The 14,068-nt window shown below is 55.7% G+C and overlaps 1 protein-coding gene across 5 annotated transcripts in view; it reads right to left on the minus strand.

The window, feature by feature from the left end:
- The window catches only part of KATNIP (katanin interacting protein), a 117,756-nt gene that overhangs the window by 30,767 nt on the left and 72,921 nt on the right, over positions 1 to 14,068 (minus strand). For all 5 annotated transcript variants that reach the window (XM_060172742.1, XM_060172739.1, XM_060172738.1 and 2 more), the window contains 3 exons: positions 6,348 to 6,526; positions 5,752 to 5,858; positions 4,501 to 4,603 (listed from right to left, as the gene is read on the minus strand). In XM_060172742.1, the coding sequence (XP_060028725.1) occupies positions 4,501 to 4,603; positions 5,752 to 5,858; positions 6,348 to 6,526 (389 nt within the window). The remainder of the gene's footprint in view (positions 1 to 4,500; positions 4,604 to 5,751; positions 5,859 to 6,347; positions 6,527 to 14,068) is intronic.

Consider the following 14,068-nt stretch of genomic DNA (forward strand, 5'->3'; position numbering starts at 1 on the left):
AAGCAGATACAGGGATTCAAGCAGAAGATGGGGCTTGAAAAGCGCCGGGGAGTGGGGGGGGCAGTGGCACACCTGCTAAGTGCACCTATTACCAGGCGCCGGGGCCCCGGCTCCTCACCTGCAGGGGGGCACTTCACGAGCGGTGAAGCAGGCCTGCAGGAATCTGTCTTTATTGCTCTTTCTCTCTATCTCCCCATCCCCTCTCAATTTCTCCCTATCCTAATAAAAATTAGAAAGGAAAAATTGGTTGCCGGAAGCAGTGGATTCCTAGTGCTGGCCCCAAGCCACAGTGATAACCCTGGAGACCAAAAAGAAAAAGGACTGGGGAGGGCAGCAAGGGACGGCAGCTGATGTGGGAGTACTTGTTTTGTTACAGGCACAATGCAGGTTCGAACCCAGGCCCTAACACTGCGGGGTGGGGCGGGGCAGGGGCAGGCTTTCGTGCTGTTGTCCATCTGGAAAGTCAGCCTTGACTGGCGAAATCCCAGTGACTAAAATAAAATAAAATTAAAAATGGGGGGGCAGGCGATGGTGCACCTGGTTAAGCACACATAGTATGAATCACAAGGACCTGCACAAGGATCCGCGTTCGAGCCCCCTCTCCCCACCTGCAGGGAGGATGCTTCACAGGCAGTGAAGCAGGTCTTCAGGTGTCTGTCTTTCTCTCTCTCACTCTATCTTCTCCTCCTCACTCAATTTCTCTCTGTCCTGTTTAATACAATGGAAAAAAAAAAGGCCGCCAGGAGATGTGACTTCATAGTGTCAGCACTGAGCCCCAGCGGTAACCCTGGAGGCAAAATTAATTAATTAATTGATTAAATAAAATAATAAGAGGACTGGTAGACCAGCACCCTATGGTAAAAGGAGACAGTGCCTTGGTTGCTGGCTGATACGTCTTGGGGGAGGTGAACAACCTGAGCCAACAATGGTATTATTAAACTTTTTGATAATAATAATAATAAATTAAGCAACCACGATAAATAATGGTCATTAATGGAGCTTGACAGAATGAGTTAGTTCACTGGGACAGTGTGTTGCTTTGCCACGTGAAACATGCAGGTTTGAGCCCGTCCTCTCCAATTGCAGGAAGCTTCGGTGCTGTGGTTTCTCTGTCTCTCTATCTCTGTCTCGCCCCCTGAAACAGCCAGTCTGGAGTGACTAAGTCACGGACTGAAGTGAGCCCGTGTTTGTAAAGGGCTCCAAGCACAGTCACTGTGTTCCTTGACACCCAGTGTTTGCTGTTGAGAGTTTGCAAATAAAAAAAGAAAGCCTGTTGAAGACTTCAGATGCCAGAGCTGGAAGAAGATGACGATTTGGTGGAGGGTGAGCCTCACAGGGAGGAAGAGTGGATGCCTCGCGGGTGACAGCAGCCGCCTTGCAAATAAAGAGTGATTAAGACAAAACAGAACAAAAACGAAACCAAAAAAAGACGTTTGATTCTGCCGGAACACCTTGTGCTCTCCTCCTGCCGAGTTGGTGACTTAGAGCAAGCCTCAACTTCTGCTGCTTCCAGCATCGCCCCTGCATGTTAGGATGTGGTGGGTAACGGGCCTTCAAAAGTTGGGTGACTGGGAATAAAATGAGGCTGTCAGGTGGGTTCTAAGCCAACCTGCCAGTGTCCTGAGAAGAAGGTCGATGTGGACACCGGGAGGCTTCCGAGAGGAAGGGCGTGTGAGGCCAGCCAGGGAGAAGCCCCACCCACCCCCATCTTGACCTTGAACTGTAAGAAAAACCAATCTTGGGGGTGTCCAGCCCCACTCCCAGTTCCCTGTGTGGTGCTTTGTTTGAGCAGTTGGACAGCAGCACTGGAATCAAAGGCCCTCGGGCACAGTGGCCTCACGTCCCTTTGTCTGGCCGGGGGTGTGGGCTCCCCCTTCTCTCTCTCCTGGGCTGATTTCAGGCGTCTGCTTCCTCCTGCCTCTCTCCTCTGCTGACCCTGCTGTCCACTCCTGTCCCGGGCGGGCAGCCTGGCCTGAGAGTCTGGCCCTGCACGCAGCCCTGGTTAATCAGCTCGGTGACCCATGCTGCCTGTGGGAGCAGGGAGCCCTGCAAACAAGCAGCAGCTGCTCCCCACTTGTTTTTTTAATTAATAGCCAGTGAGACAAGGTGGCAAGGCTCCCAGCAGGCGTCCCCTGCTGCACTTGGCCCCAGACCCCCACCACCACCACCGCTCCTCTGCCCCGTAGGCTGTTTGGGGGGGTGCCAGGTTCCCCTGGCCCAGCCTAAGCCCCGGCTTGCAGGACAGAGATAAGGTGGAAGGGGCCGGGATGTGAGGGAACTAGTGCTGGCGGGCCGGCTGCCAGGCGGGCGGGTGGAGAGGACGAGGCGCTGTCCCCAGGCTGCTGGCAGGGAGGGCAGGCCAGCTGGGAGCCCGGCTGCCACCTCGCAGAAGGCTGCTGGCACTCACGCCCGCCGCCTTCTAGAATGTGCCGCGTCCCCCTGCTGCAGTTTCTGGCTGAAGGGACAGAGGAGTCCCGTCCGGACTTGTCAGAGCTGAGGCTCCAGGCTGCTCCTGCCTGGGCACCACCTGGCTCCATCCCTCCTTCCCTCCCCGGGCGTTGGAGGCAAACACTGGTGGGGTCCACACAGACCCATCCCCCCCAGACACCATGTGTCCTTTGAGAAAGTCTCTCTCTCAGCCAGGAGGTACAGGGGGACAGGCCCTTCCTACCCAGGGAGGAGCCTCAGTCAAAGCAATCAGTGTGCCCTGTCCCCTGGGTCATGGGGGAGCCCAGTCTCAGGCCTGTGTGTTGGGGGGGGGGGTCTCTTCTGCCTGCAGTGAGAACTGTCAGCCACTGAGGGTTCAGGGGAGAGAGCAGGGCTGGGTTGGGCAGCAAGGATGCAGAGAGGACAGACAGATGTAGTACTGGGAAGTGTACCTTCCCTGGTCCTAAAGGTGGCATCTGGTAAGGACCCTGTCACTGGGGCCAAGCAGTGGTGCACCTGGTCGAGTGTGCATGCTACCAAGCACAAGGGCCCAGGTCTGAGCCCCTGCTCCCCACCTGCATGGGGGAAACTTATGAGCAGTGACGGTCTGCAGGTGTCTCTCTGTCTCTCTCCCTCTCTGTCTCCCCCATCCCCTCTCAATTTCTCTCTGGCCCATCAAATCAAATATAAAGGGGGAACTAAAGCTCCTAGGAACGGTGGATTCATAATGCAGGCACCGAGTCCCAAAGATAACCCTGATAGCAATAAAATAAATAAACAAACAAAAGACCATGTCTTTTTTCTGCCATTGTCTAAGTCATTCTGCCCTTGGATCCCTCCTCTTCTTAGACAAAGAGACGTGCCCGGTCCAGGCTCTTTTGGATGTGGTGTCTTACGTGTCGCCACACTTAGGAGTCTCACAGCATAGGAAGTAACTCTTCTACATCTCAGATGGCAAACTTTTGAGTCCTGGACACCCACCCTTCCAGAACTTTCCTGTTCACACTCTGCAGGACCCAGGGCTGTCCATCTGAAGGCCTTGTTCCTAGGCCAGAGAGTCCAACACCCGGGACACTGAGTGGTGATGCCAGAGCCCAAGCTGGAGGGGCCCTTCTGCATGTGGCACTGGGGGCCTTCACGTTAGGGCCTCGTGGAACAACTGCCAGGCTGCTGACCCTGTGCCAAATGGCCACAAGATGGACCTGAGTGAGTCAAGGAAGGGGTGAGAGGCTGTGTGTGACATGGTGGGGGGACGGGACAGTGGAGTCCCCGGGTCACCCAGGTGGCACACTGGACTCAGGCAAGACTAATTCCCACCACCTTTTGCAGGGCCTGGCAGTGATGGACCCGGGTGACTGCACATATTACCCTGGACAAGGACCCGGGTTCAAGCCTCCAGTCCCCACCTGCAGGGGCAAGTTTCACAAGTGGTGAAGCAGTGCTGCAGGCCTCTTTCTGTCTCCCTCCCTCCAGCTCTATTATCAAGCCACATTTATGTTATTTCTGCCCGCCATCTCCCCCACTTCTTTTTCACTCTCCTCTTTTCCCGCTAATTCTTTGGCAGTCTTTGTGCTGGGGAGGTCTACAAAAGCAAACAACAACAACAAATTCTATTGGGTGTCTTCTCCGGGATGGGAAGTGGGGTTTCTGGGCTGGAGGCAGAATTTTCCTAAGTCTGCCCTTCCTGCTCCCGGCGGGTTGCCCTGCCGGTTCTGCGGTAACCTTGTCAGCGTTAGAGGTTAGCGTCAAAAATAACTTGTTAGCTCAGATCTCAGATGGGATGCTAAGGTCGGTCTGATTTGCATTTTTTGATTACTGCCAACACCGGCCACCTTCCTGTGGGCTTAGGCGGCGGTGCTATTCATACGGTTCCTCCCGTGTGCGCCGGCTTCTCGCTGCTGAGCTCCAGGCTCACCATGTGTGTGTCCTTGTGCCAGGACGTGGAGGATTGGACAGGCAGAAAGATGCTAACTTTACCTCCCTCTCCCAGTGGTAATGGTTGAACTTAGGTGCCCGTACACCCCAACATTCAAGGGGGGGCCCTGGAAGCCTCCGGAAGCCCCAGGCTCTCACCTCTGGGTCTCTCACTTGCTCCTCCATGGAGGCGTCCGCGGGGCTGAGGCAGGCTGAGTCCCCCTCAATGGCCTGGAGGACTCTCAGCAGCTTCTGCTGTTGCCTGCAAAGGGGGTGGGCTTCAGCAAGCGAAGAGGGGAACAGGCCAGGGAGACCAGCCCCAGCCAGGCACCTCACAGCAAGGGGCCAGCCAGCGCTCCTGATGGCCTCCTGCTGGAGAGGGAGCTTCAGTTCTCCTAGAAACAACGACCAGCTGAAAACAAAGGGGCTCGAGTCAAGGGCACGTGCCACTGGGAGAGACAACGGCCTTGCGGTCTGGAGGCCATTCTGTCCCCGTTTCTGGGGACACAGCACCCCAAAGCTGGGAGAACATCGTCTGTCAGTGCACCCTGTGTGTGCTGTTGGAACCTAGACCAGGTGGGAAGTACCCCCCTGGCCCAGCCTCTTCACGCGCCGAGAAGCTGTCACTTCATTTATCTATTTATTTATTTGTTTATTTATGGCAACGATGGTCACTGGCCCAGGCTCCCAGTCTGGGGTCTGCAGACTCTTAGAGAAATGGGCCATCACTGCCTTCACCACCTAGAGCCTTTCTCAAAATCGTAAAACCAGTTGTCTCTGGGCAGGCAAAGACTTGGACAGCTGGAGGCTCGGCCCAGTGGTCCCAGTGTCTGCACACACATCTCCAGCCAGATTCACCCTTCTCGCCCCTGCACCAAGCACACAGGCTGTTTGCACCAAGCGTGCACCCCGCATGGAGGTCCAGGGAGTATGGCTGCCTGCTTATGGGGGTCGGTCCTCTGGGCCAGCCCGCACCTCTGCCTGCCTGAGATCAGTTTGGCCTGGAGACTAGAGACAAGGCTTTATGTTGAATGACTAGACTTGACGGCTTCCAGTAATGGAGCAGACCTCTTGCTGCCTCTTGGAGAAAAGGAGGTTCAAAGGCTGCTGCGTCAGGCCCTGCTCCCGGCCGCATAGGACACGCCAGCTCCCCGCGCCTGCTGCAGGCTGGGGGGTGGGGGAGTGGGGAAGCTTCAGTGGTGACCTCAGAGCAGGTAGGGGTTTCTACACGGGTGGGGACAAACTCTACAGGCCAGACACATTTGCCTGGAAATTGTCTTTGCGCTTCGGGGCTGGAGGAGGGACGGGGTTGGGGCAGCTGAGGGGGCAGCTGAGGGGGCAGCCGAGGCTGGCTGGGAATCACCCAGAAGCCTGGCTGGTAAAAGCCTTCCTGTTCTGGTTCCTACCAACCTGCTTCCCAGGAGGCAGATTCTGTCGATGGCCTCGCTGACAGCACTGGCGCCCCCTGCGGGCCCGGCTGGGTCCTGCAGGCTGGTGTCCTTGGTGCCGGGAGGCCACTGCGGAGGAGAAGGCTTATTACACAGGTGACCCAGGGGGACACTCCAGCCCCAGACACAGCAGAGTCGCAGACAGAGGGACACCGGGAAGGCCACCGGCCCCACTGCAGGAAGCAGGGGACAGGAACCAGAATGCCTGGTCTGCCTGGGGCAGTTCAGAGCTAGAGTCCCCTCATGTGGGCTTTGCAAGAAACAGACAGACACACAGACAGAAGTCCCAGGATCTCAGTCACTCACGACCTGGAAGGCCCCAGATCTGGCTGCTCCAGTGGACTGCTGACAGCTGCTCTTATGCTGGAGAGAGAGCTCACTGGCTGTGCACATGGCCCAGCTCTAAGCCCTGGCACCACATGGAAGGTGCTGTGGCACCAGAGGAAGGACCAGGGCTGTGGTGTCTCTCCATCCGTCTGTCTGTCTGTCTGCCTGTCTGAATCAGCAGTGTCCCCGGAGCCCACGTCCACCTCAGCCCTGCCCTCTGTCTGCACACACCTGCACCAGCGGCAGGCTGGCAGGGGGCTGGACCTTCCCGCTGAGCACGGCTCTCTGCAGTGCCTCGTTCTCCACCTGGATGGCCCTCAGCACCGCCGAGGCCTCCTCTTCTCGGTCCTCCGTCTCCACCACGGGCTTCCGGGTGGCCGACAACGGCCTCTCTCTCCAGCTGCTGGGTCCTAGGGGCAGAGAACAGAGGGTGCAAGTGTCTCCTCAATGTCAAGGTGGCTGGAGACAAGCAAGCCCAGAGAGCTTCCCAGAATAAAGGGGCCTGGGAGGCACAGCAAACACGGCAGTGGTGCTGGGCGGGGCCCCGGGACAGGGTTGGGGGCCAAACCTGCTGGAAGGGCATTACAGCCGTGAGAGGCTCTGGATGTGGGTGGCAAGCCCTGGACTCTGAGCGGGGGTCCCGTGGGGACAACAGAAGTGAGGGCCCCAGCGCTCTCTCTCTCTCTCTCTCTCTCTCTCTCGCTCACACACACACACACACACACACACACACACACACACACACACACACACGAGTCTGGCATTAGGAATCGAGGTCTGGAGATAAGAAACCAACACAGAAAGTGAAGTGTAGTTGTCAGTGATAGTGGCCTACAGCTCTGACCCCTCAGAGGCAATCTCTCTCTCTCTCTCTGTCAGGCCTGTGAGAGGCTGCTGGAGGTCAGCGTCCCCCCACCTTCTTGCCCTCGGTAGCCCGTGGCCATCAATGAGTCAGGGTTCCAGCGGCAACATGGAGAATGAACAGCTCTGGCAGGAGGCAGCTCTACGGGGCTGGCTCCCCCCGACCCCCAACCAGGCACTGGAGAACCTGGAGGCATAATCATCCCGGGAATCTAAGAGAAGGCAGTGGGTGTGGCACCCCAAGGAGCAAGGGCAGGGCCTGCTGAGCAGGACTGAGTGTGGGGAAGGGGAAGCCTGGCTCCAGCCCCCACCTGTGGCACAGGCTGTGCCTCTACAGAACCATGTTGGCATGCGTGTGCGTCCCCGGCTTCTACAGTTTGCAGGGGACACTGGGACCAGCAGCCCCGAGGGCTGGTCTGGTGCAGGTCTGGTCTGGGAGGGCCCAAGGCGCAGGAAACCTCATGCTTCCCAGGCAATGGGGGTTGGGGGGAGGGGTTGCTGACCTTAGGAGGGAGCTGTGGGGAGTGGGAACTAGGGTTGGCGCCACCCCCAGCCCCAGGTGGTACAAGAAGGGACCACGGCCCTGAAGCCGTGGGGGATGGAGGGAAAGAGCAAGCCTGAGCCGGAGCAGAAAGCCCTGAAGTCAGGTGCCTCCTGGCATCGAGGGGTCAGAGCAGCAGGGCTCCTGACCTTCACCGCTGACAGGGGGCTGCTCCCGGCTCGGAAGGGGTGTTCTCCCAGAGACAGACGCGGATCAGACAGGTGCACAGATGAGGCGCCTGCAGGTGGTGACAAGTGCTGAGGAGGCAGGCGGGGGGTGGGCAAGGTGACACGAGGGGAGGTGGTGTGCGAGCCAGACCTGCCCGAAGTGGGCTCGTGGACACCACGTGGGCAGGCTGTGCCAGCCAGGGCCATGAGGTAGCAGAGCTTGGCACACGTGTGTGTGGGGGTGGGATGGGGGAAGGCTAGGTATGGAGAAGGGAGGGGAACACGGAAGGCTGCCAAGGTCAGTGGTCTCAGGCTGGGGAGGGGGAACTTCAAGGACAGCTACGTCTAGGCTGGCACCAGGGAGGCCGCACATGTTGCCAGGAGAGACATGAGGACTTGGGGCTTCCCACTTGCTGGCATGCTCAAGGCCTTGGCAAAGTCAGTCCTTCCTTCCTTCCCGGGGGTGCTGAGGCTGCTTGGGGTCTGCTGAAATGGCCAGGGTTCAAGCCAAGGTTCAAGCCAGGGTTCAATCAGCCTGCAGATGTATCTGCTGTGACTTTCACTTAAAAACAAAAAAAAAAAATGGGAATAAGGAGCCGGGTGAGGGCTCACCCAGTAGAGGACGATGTGTGTTTCCATGTGTGAGGACCCACCTCTGAACCCCCAGCACCATGTAAAGGGGAGGCATTCTGATCAGTGGGTAGAACTGTGCTGTCTCTCCTCCCCTCTCTGTCTGTCACCCTCAATATGGAGAAAAAAATTTAAAAAGAGAAGCAGTGGAATCATGGAGGTATGAAGCCCCAGCTAAGCCCTAATGCCAAAAGCAAAGCAAAGCGAAACAAAGCAAAACAAAACATAAACAAGTCACTGATGCTCCTTCCAGTTTGAGAAGCTCTGGACTCCAGGAAAGCAACCCCCACCCCCCAAGGGGAGAAACAGTTTCCTGGTGACAGCACCTGACACCCGCCCTCCCTGCAGCTGAGGCCTCACTTCCAGCCCTGTGGGTCTCAGCTCCGAGCACAGCACCCGCCTCTCCAGCCCAGATGCCACCACGGCGGCTTTCAGTAACGGGCAGCAGCATCTCGTATGTTAGGAGGCTCTGGACTTTGGCAGAATGGCCTTTCTGTTGCAGGTTTTCCTGACAGTAGTGCTCACAAGAGTGCTGTCACCGCCCCCTCCCCACAGGGAGTGAGGGGTGCTGCTCTGTTTCTAAAGGCAGGAGGCTCATCTGGGGACAGTGGCTCAGGGACACGGCTTCCCCAGAGCGTCTGACAACGCGGGCGGCACACTGGGCATCGGGCAGTGGCGCACCCAGTTGAGCACACGTGTTACCAAGAACAAGGACCCGGGTTCAAGTCCCCGGTCTCCACCTGCAGGGGGGATGTTTCATGAGCGGCAAAGCATACTGCCTTTCCTCTTTCCCCCTCTCAATTTCCCTCTGTCCTGTCAAGTAAAATGAATAATATCAAAAAAATAAAAACAGAAAGAAAAGTGGGAGGAAGGAAGGAAGGAAGAGGAGGAAGGAAGGAAGGAAGGAAGGAAGGAAGGAAGGAAGGAAGGAAGGAAGGAAGGAATCTGCCCGGAGGCACAGAAAGAGAACACAGTTGTGAAGACTTTCAGAACCTAGAGCAGGTGGAAAAGAAACTGGGACTCAGAGCAGGGAGCCCAGCCTTGCAACGTGTTGCTGGCTCTCGTGAGAGCTGCTGCTTCAAGGCTGAAGTGCGGAACTGAGCTTACTCAGGGCCACTGGATGTAGGGAGGAAGGAAGGGGGCAGAGGACGATGACACGGGCAAGTCCCAGTGAGTGCTGACTGCGTACAGCAGTGCTAGTGCTGACGTCATCTAGTGAGGTTTACAATCTAGAGAGAATTAAACAGCATGGCAATAATGGCGTTATTTCAGTCGGGGGGCTGAGGCCCATCCTCTGAAGGGGAAGCCGCTAATTGAAAGTAGATGGCATTCGTCAGTCAACAACAAACACCGCAATCTCGGGTAATGACTAAAGGAACAATAAATAAAGGAATGTATTGCTAACAAGCTAACAGAGAGGAAGAGAAGGAATAATACTAATCAGTCAGTTCAAGAGCAGGTCAGGAAGGGAAGGAGGAGGAACATCAAGCAGGCGGAACGAATACAAAACAAACAGTGAGATAGTAGACTCAGACCCGAATATATCCGCAATTACATTACACATAAATGGCCGAGATGCGGCCATTAAAACACAGAGACTGTGAGAGATAGAAATAAAAATCAATTACTTGCTGCTCACCAGAAACAAGTCTCCACAGGAGGAAGCAGGACATCTGAGCCACATAAACACAAGTCAAGAGAAAACTGGGAGACTTGAGAGTGGACGGCATCACTAGGGCAGAAGGGAGGCGGCCGACCACGGTGCCAAGAGGCTCCAGTTCACCAGGAAGCTATAGGAGGGTTGGTGTGTTTGGCCACCCCTAAAGATAGTCCCCCCACAAATAGAAAGGGGAGTGGTAGGCAGTCCAGCTCCAGAGTCTTCTTGGGAGAAAGCAAGCTGCCTCTGCTGTGAGCTCTGAAGGCCTCAGGTCCGTCATGACCATCGGCCTAGAAACACTCATTTCTCGACAGCTCAGACCCTCCACGAAGCCAGATGCTGGCCGGGGCTCAGAGAAGTAGCTGTGGTTGCCACCCTGGGGGAGAGACTCTCTTAGGGAACCAGTAGGAAGGTTTCTATGGGGTTGGTTACATGAAGCTATTGATGAAGAGAAAGAGAGAGAGAGAGAGATCAAAGCATTGCTCCACCATTTAGAATGTTTATTGTTGTTGTCATTTGGTGCCAGGGGTCTCACACATGCAAAGCTCAGCAATTGATTTTTTTTTCCTCCAGGACAGACAGAAACTGAGGCGGAAAGGAGAGATAGATAGACAGACAGAGACCTGCAGCCCTATCTCACCATTTGTGAAGTTTCCACCCTGCAGGAGGGGACCAGGGGATCGAGTCTGAGTCCTTATGCATGATAATATGTGCACTTAAACTGGATGTGGCCCCACTGACTCTGCTTTTTTATTTATTTATTTATTTTTTATTTTTGCCTCCAGAGTTATCTCTGGGGCTCGGTGCCTGTACTACGAATCCACTGCCCCTGGAGGCTATTTTTTTCCCTTTTGTTGCCCTTGTTGTTTTATTGTTGTAGTTATTATTCTTGTTGTTATTGATTTCGTCGTTGTTGGATAGGACAGAGAGAAATGGAGAGAGGAGGGGAAGACAGAGAAGGGGAGAGAAAGAGAGACACCTGCAGATCTCCTTTACTGCTTATGAAGTGACCCCCCCTGCAGGTGGGGAGCCGGAGGCTCGAACCAGTATCTTTACCCAGTCCTTGCACTTGGCACCATGTGCGCTTAACCCGCTGCACCACCGCCAGGCTCTCCGACTCTGCTTTTTAATGCTGTGTAGGAGGGGCCAGAGAGCCATCTCGGCCATAGGGCACCTGTCTTGCCATGCACACAGCACCACACAGAAGAAGTTTCTACAGTCTCCCTCTCTGTCCTTGTCTTTATCTGAATGAAAGTCAGCCTGGAATGGTCCAGTCACATATGAGGGAAGTCCTAGTAATACCCCCCCCAAAAAAAAACTGAACATGAAGGTAAGTGCTTGAGGTTGAACTGCCCCCCAAGCCCCCACCCCCCATCTTGGTGGTGTCTGTCACCAGCACCTCATATTAGTTCAATCTGTGTTTCCTGTTCCCACCTGCTCAATATAAACAGCCCAAGGGCTGGAGGGTGGGAGATTAGTGGCTCAAGGATTGTCAGGCCTCAGCTGGCTGTGGGTCAAAGGTGACAATGCCCTACCTGGACAGACTGCAGGACCCAGGCATGGCCAGAGGCTCTGTGGACCAAAAGCTGGGCACAGACATCTGAGACTGTTACAGACAGTCCTGGTGCAGACTGGGCACCTGTAGGGACCTCCAGGGTCGCATGGTCAGCCAGCCACTGGGGGGTGGGAGGGTTGGTGGCCAGCCCCTGGGGAAGCGGGGGGGGGGGGGGCAGGGAGAACAGCTGTGACTTCTGAGCACTTGTGTGACTCTGTTCTCCATCTGTGTAACCCTAGGCTGGTGACACTCAGGGTCTCTGCCTCAGAGCCCTCAGCTGGGAACTGGAGTCAAGGGCCACAACACCCACAAGGGCTTCTGCCTGGGGCCCACAGCCTGTGCTCTTCCTGGAACGGGATGTCTGCTGGGCAGTGGCAGCGGCCAGCCCCAACCCTGACTGACCCTTTCTCGAAGCCTACACACCAGCCTGGCCCCCTCAGCCCACACCCCCACAGAAGGCTGACCCGCCCCCCACCCCAGGCCCGGCAGATGGCAGAGTGGCTCGGCACCCTCCCGCCCAAGGTCGCGAACAGCAGGTGCAAGGGCGGCACAATTGGCCAGGCCTCACTGCCAAGGATACCGGGCGGTGAGCCCAGAGCGGCTGGTGGCCGTGCCCGCAGGCCTGGGAGCTGGGCAGAGTGCAAGGGCACAGAGGAGACACCTGGGCTGGGGGGGCACTGGTGGGTCAGACCCCGGGTTCATGCACCCCAACTGCTCAGTCATCTGGGCCCATGGTGCCTGAAAGTGGGGTTCCCAGATACACTGGGTTTAGTTACAGCCTTTAAGACAGGCAGGTAGGGGCCAGACAGGGGTGCGCCCAGTAGAGCGCACACATCCCCATGCACAAAGGACCTAGGTTCAAGCCCCTGGCCCCCTCCTGTAAGAAGCTTCATGAGCAATGAAGCAGTGACGCAGGTGTCTTTCTTCCCCTTCTTTCTTAGTTTCTGTTGTTTTAAATAAATACTTCACTTACTTATTTATTATTAGATTGAGACAGAGGGAAATTAGGAGAAGAGGGGGAGGGAGAGAGGGAGAGAGACAGAGAGACACCTGCAGCCCTGCTTCACCACTTGTGAAGCTTTCCCCCCTGCAGGTGGGGACCAGGGGCTTGAACCTGGGTCCTTGCACACTACAATGTGTGTGCTCAACCAGGTGTACCATCACCTGGCCCCTCAATTTCTATATTTATCCAAATTACATAAATAAATGAAATACTTTTTTAAAAAGGCATGCACAGCCTTTTCAGGGGCTTCTCTTATTTGTGTGTTTTTTTCTATCCTCATTTTGTTGGGGGGATTAATGGTTCACAGTATAGCTGTTGACACACAGGCACAGTTTCTCAGCTCCCTGTGAGGTGTCTGCAAAACACTCTTACCCCAACTTAGCCGCCCCCATCATGTACCAGGACTGGGTGACCCCTCTCTGCCCTCCTTCCCAGAGTCCTTTGCTTTGGTGCAATCTACCAAACCAACCCAGTTCAAGTGTTAATTGGTGTTTTCCTTTTCTGTCCTTGTTTCTTAAGTTTTTTTTTTTTTTTTTTGCCTCCAGGGTTATTGCTGGGGCTCAGTGCTTGCACCATGAAGCCACTGCTCCTGGAGGCCATTTTCCCCCTTTTGTTGCCCTTGTTGTTGTAGCCTTGTTGTGGTTATTATTGTTATTGTTGATGTCGTTCATTGTTGGACAGGACAGAGAGAAATGGAGAGAAGAGGGGAAGACAGAGAGGGGGAGAGAAAGAGAGACACCTGCAGACCTGCTTCACTGCCTGTGAAGCGACCCCCCTGCAGGTGGGGAGCCGAGGGCTCAAACCGGGATCCTTATGCCGGTCCTTGTGCTTTGCGTCACGTGCGGTTAACCGTTGTGCTACTGCCCAACCCCCGCTTCTTAAATTTTATTTATTCATTTTTGTTGCTTGAGCTTCTCTGCTCTGAGCTACTACACACACACACACACACACACACTGAGAGAGTAGGGGAGGGGGAGGGGGAGAGGGAGAAGAAAGACCGCACAGTATTGGGACTCCTTCCAAAGTGGTGGGGACCAGTCTCGAACCTGGTTCCTGGGTCAGGGGCCAGGGGCTGGCAAAGCAGTGCACTACCCAAGTGAGCTATTTTGCTGGCCCCTGCAGCCATCCTTCCTAATTCGCTATCTAAACAGCCTCATTAAACTCTTGCGTTGGTCCACTTCTACCCGCAGCCGAGCTTAGCGGTATTTTTCTTTGCTCATTGTCGGGGCTTCACTGTTCCCGACTGACTTTTTTCAGACAGAAAGAGAGAAATAGAGACTGAGGGAGAGACACCACAGCACTGAAGCTTCCTCCACTGGGCTAGGGGCTGGGCTCGAACCTGGCAAAAGCAGACACCCTCCCCAGTGAGCTCTCCTAACCAAGGCCTGGCTCTAGTTCCTACGGGTAATAGCTTCCCCGGGTGCCTGGGGCCTCACGCAGGGTGAGGTGTGCACTCCACCAGGCGACTCTCTCCTACCCCCAGGCTGGCCTTCTACTGTGAGCTCTTTTCACCTTCAGACTTGAGTCCTTGTTGTCCA

The sequence above is a fragment of the Erinaceus europaeus genome, chromosome 15 (assembly GCF_950295315.1).
Source record: "Erinaceus europaeus chromosome 15, mEriEur2.1, whole genome shotgun sequence".
NCBI classification, from domain to species: domain Eukaryota; kingdom Metazoa; phylum Chordata; class Mammalia; order Eulipotyphla; family Erinaceidae; genus Erinaceus; species Erinaceus europaeus.